This window comes from Apis dorsata, unplaced genomic scaffold, assembly GCF_000469605.1.
Source record: "Apis dorsata unplaced genomic scaffold, Apis dorsata 1.3 scaffold_52, whole genome shotgun sequence".
Lineage (NCBI taxonomy): Eukaryota > Metazoa > Arthropoda > Insecta > Hymenoptera > Apidae > Apis > Apis dorsata.
The window spans coordinates 1,195,645-1,200,263 of record NW_006263353.1 but is presented as its reverse complement, the minus strand read 5'-3'; the positions used below and the strand labels follow the sequence as shown (position 1 = coordinate 1,200,263).

At 19.8% G+C, this 4,619-nt stretch overlaps 2 protein-coding genes across 6 annotated transcripts in view; one reads left to right on the top strand and one right to left on the bottom strand.

Annotated features, from left to right (window-relative positions):
* Positions 1 to 623: 623 nt before the first annotated feature.
* On the bottom strand, positions 624 to 2,694 carry LOC102675388 (aspartate aminotransferase, cytoplasmic). Its single transcript, XM_006609143.2, has 6 exons — positions 2,470 to 2,694; positions 1,845 to 2,135; positions 1,493 to 1,749; positions 1,138 to 1,415; positions 920 to 1,062; positions 624 to 851 (listed from the first exon to the last, which is right to left on the bottom strand). Exons 1-6 carry the CDS (start codon positions 2,579 to 2,581, stop codon positions 688 to 690), a joined length of 1,245 nt encoding a protein of 414 aa, XP_006609206.1. The 5' UTR covers positions 2,582 to 2,694; the 3' UTR covers positions 624 to 687.
* A 629-nt stretch (positions 2,695 to 3,323) lies between these two features.
* The window catches only part of LOC102675532 (protein draper-like), a 29,005-nt gene continuing 27,709 nt past the window's right edge, over positions 3,324 to 4,619 (top strand). For all 5 annotated transcript variants that reach the window (XM_031514949.1, XM_031514948.1, XM_006609147.2 and 2 more), the window contains exon 1: positions 3,324 to 3,463. The gene's annotated coding sequence lies outside the window, so the exon portion shown is untranslated. The remainder of the gene's footprint in view (positions 3,464 to 4,619) is intronic.

Below are 4,619 nucleotides of genomic sequence, written 5' to 3'. Positions count from 1 at the left end.
TATATATATATATATATATCTGAAATTATTTACAAGAACATGTGATATATGATAATTTCAAACTTTATATAATGTATATGATTTAACAATTTTCTAAATAATAGAAAAATAGAGCCTTTTGAAAATTTTTGTTTATATCAGTTATAGAATATTATTATTTTGAAGTAAAGCTTATTAACGATATAAAACATTAGTTTATATATGATTAATTTTCTTTGACAAACATTAAAAAATCATTTATATCACAATGAATTTTTATTATTTCTGAATATTTTCCTACAAACTATTAAGCTTAATAAAAATCACTTTAATAATAAGCGATTATATATGTATTAAAATTTGGCATTTTCATAATACTTTGTTGATGTTTTGTACTTTTAGAGACAAGGCGATTTTTAACAAAATTTTTTAAGTTATGTATGAAATAAAAAATTTACGTTAATTTGAAATTTTTTTTAAGAAATATTAAGAATTTTTTAAAAAAGAAACAAATATCTTAGATAAATATCCCAATAAATTAAATTGAAGAGAATTTTAACTAAAACAAAAATAGCTATATAATATTAATTTTTATGATTATAACATAACTTCAATGCATATAAAATATTCTTATACTTTAACAATTTCTCAATACTAAAATTTTAGTGATAATTTATAGTTATTACCATATGAAATCTGATTCATCTTTTAACATGTACAACTTTGCTTATTTTGTGGATATAGTAGAATGGTTTCATAAATCGCATTTGCTACATAATCTACATTGTTTTCATTAAGTCCACATATATTTATTCTACCACTTCGTAACATATAGATGTGGTAATTATTGATTAAACATTCAACTTGTCTTTCTGAAATAATGATTTAAATAAAATAATATATTATTAAATATAATAAAATAGTTTCCTTAAATACTAACCAGTTAGACCTGTATAACAAAACATTCCTATTTGTTTAGTAATATGATCCCAAACACCTGGAGTTCCTTTTTGAACCAATTTTTCATATAAACATACTCGCATTTCTTTTATTCTAGTAGACATTGTAATCATATGACTTTTCCTGAAATATTTTGATATTTTTAGAAAATATTTATATTTAGTGTATAATTTTATTATTTTGTTTTTTATATTATACCATTGCTTGAAAAGATCTGGATTCTGTAAAACAGTTGCAACTAATCTTGCTCCATGATTTGGTGGATTACTATACATTCCTCGGACAATCAAAGTTAACTGTGATTTAACTTGAGCTAATTCTTTTGTATCAGACATAACAACTATCAAATTTCCAACTCTTTCATTATATAAACCAAAATTTTTAGAAAAGCTTTGAGTACACATAAATTCTATTCCACGTTCAGCAAATCTTCTTACTACATAAGCATCTTTATCTATATTACCACTTGCAAAACCCTAAAAATTATATCTTTTATATTACTGTTAAAATTATTTTAAAAATAGATAGCAATATATATTATCTATAATAATACTTGATAAGCAGTATCAAAAACTGGAAAAAGAAAATTTTCTTCCACTACATCTGCTATTTTCTCCCATTGTTCAGGAGTTGGATCACATCCAGTAGGATTATGTGCACATGTATGGAAAATAATTACAGCATTCTTTGGAGCATCTCTAAGATCTTTAAGCATTCCTTCTATATGAAGAGAACAGGTTTCTGGATTCCAATATCTATATTCACAAGCTCTTTTAAATCCTCCATTTAAAAACACAAGTTTGTGATTTTCTATTAATAAATATTAAAAATTAAAAATATTATATTAAAAATTATGTAAATAAATATCTTTTTCATCATTTCATTTAAAAGTTATTAATACTTGCCCCAAGTAGGTTTGCTATAATAAACAACATCATAGTGTAAAATACGATTTAAAAATTCAGCTGCAACACGCAATGCACCAGTGCCAGATAATGTTTGAATGCCAAAAGCATGACCTTGTGCAATAATAGGAGAATCTGTACCCAACAAAAGTCTTGTTGCTGCTTGAGAAAAAGCATCTAATCCCAAAACAGGGAGATATTCATGATTTTGTAAATCATCTGCAGCTAATGATTTTTCTACTTTCCGTATAACTGGTAATACCCATGGTTTTCCTTCACTTGTGCGATAAGCTATAAATAAATAATTTTATTATAAATTTCAGAAAATATTTGAATTATATAATAATCTTAATAATCTTATACATTATTTAATATTTAAAAAGTAATTATATTCTATAACAATATATGATATGTGTTATGTAATCACTAGATATTGCTGGAGGTCATTCAAGAACAGATTTATTAGTAATATCAAATGACAAATAAGATAATTTTAAAAAATTTCAAGCTTTTATATTTTAAAAAATCATTTTTTAAATTATAAAAAAGAAATTATAAAAGAATTTATTTATATATATTTGTTTTTTTAAATATAAAATATTAAATTAAAAATTTTGCAACATACCTCCTATAGATAAATTCACTTTTTTTTCGTGAGTATCTTCTAAAAAAGCTTTATGAATTGCAAAAACTTCTATTGAAGGTCCTAATTTGATTCCACAAAACCTTGTAGTCATTTTTGGAACGTTTAAATATCGAGTGATCAACTACGTATGCAACGATGTAAAATGAGAGTTAATCCGGCTCCACCATTTTATATGGAATAACAAACACATTTATAAATCTCTTGTAATCACTATGTAAGGAATATTCTTGACTTTTAAAAATAAAAATTCATTTTAAAGATAAATATTCACATTTAACATATAACTATAATTTAAATTATAATTATATAAACTTTTATTATTAATAAATTTAAATTAATTTTAATATTTAATAAATAGATATTTGATATATATTTATAATTTTAATTATATTGCATGTAGAAATTTTATTTTTTATAAAACATAATATAAAACAAACATTATATATAAATAAATTTCAATATATATATAATCATTGTTAAAAATATAAATATATATTATGACGTATTACATAAAATATTAAATATTTTTGAATTTATAATTTTAAAATATACAAAATATTTATAAATATTAAATTTTATATTTTCATGTAAAAAAAAATATGCATTTTACAAAAACAAACAAGATTTTATATAATTTGTAAAATAAATAATACAAAATAATACAAGTAAAAAATTTTTACATGTTAATAATTATTTAATATAAATAAGATTTTTGGAATTCCTGCTTTATCGATTGATCGTTTTTACCGTTATTTATCATTATAGAGGTCGCCATACGTAAGTAATATATCACGTATATAGTTTAATCAATGCATAAAAATTTAACATAGTTTAGTTGAAAGTTGAACAGTGAAGAGTCAAGTTTCTGTGTCAAATTTTATACTTTGTGCCAACTATTACGTTTTTTTTTCTGTTGTATTTTTTGTGTTTATATGACTGTACATCCTTGAATTACACGAGAAACCATATTAGAGTGAGCATGAAATATATTAATTTTCTTCTTAAATATATAATTTATTCTTTTGATTACGATTTAAAGGTGCTGTATGTTGTTATGATTTGTTATTATATATAATATTTTCTTATAAAATATTTATAGTATAGTATAGATAGTTTAATCATGCGTTTAAAACATATAATAAACATAAAATTTAAAATATATAATATTTTTTTCAATTAAAATTCTTAATTATTTTAATTATGATCATAAAGATTGTTAACATATTGTACAAAAATAATTTTAATTGTTCATTAGACAATTAATATGTTTAGTGTGCTTTTCAATATAAATAGTATAATATTATCAATGAAATGAAGTTTAAAAACTTCAATCTAAATTGAATTAAATTTTATTGTCAGATGAAAAATTATTAATTTTTTGTAGTAATAATTTTCTAAATATTATTACATATATGTATAAATTCTCTTATGTATTTTTGAATAATATATATTACTTATATAACATTGCTTATACATGCATGATATCAAAATATTATTTATAATATTTATAAATATATTATTTTTTAAAACATTTGATACATTTTTTTTATCAAATTTTGATTAAATTAAAAATAATCGATTAACAGATTTTATTTATTTTCATTTCTTTTTTTATATTAATATAAACAGAAATCAAATATAAAATAAAGATAAGAAATATGTATTTTTTTAAATAAATTAATGGTCGACTTAAAATTCAAGTTTCATGAACTAATTATCTGTAATTCCGAATTTATCGATTTATCGAAATTTATAAGTAATTATTTAAATCAATATTAAATTGCTTAATAATGATTTACAGTGATTGTTGATTCATTAATAATTTAAATATATTCATAAACTGAATTTTTAAAAATTTTTTCTATATTATTTGTTTCATAATAAAAAATGTTTAGAAATTTTAATTTTAAAATGATGTAAATTTATATTTTTGGCATCATATTCTTATAAATGTATATATTTTGTATTAAATCAAATTTCTTTAAATATGAAATTTATATTAAATCTTATTAATAGTATTCTATTATATATTTGTAATTATTTATAATATATATTATATAATATATTTAATTATTATATATAATTATATAAATTAAAATATTGTTTTTGTTTTAGCTTTTAAAACAAAA

Excerpts from the sequence above, each read along its gene's own strand:
- LOC102675388 (XM_006609143.2), bottom strand. The coding sequence starts at position 2,581 with ATGACTACAAGGTTTTGTGGAATCAAATTAGGACCTTCAATAGAAGTT. Across the intron at positions 2,136-2,469 it reads AGTGAATTTATCTATAGGAG|CTTATCGCACAAGTGAAGGA; the intron begins GTATGTTGCAAA and ends ATTTATTTATAG. Across the intron at positions 1,063-1,137 it reads CCAGATCTTTTCAAGCAATG|GAAAAGTCATATGATTACAA; the intron begins GTATAATATAAA and ends AAAATATTTCAG.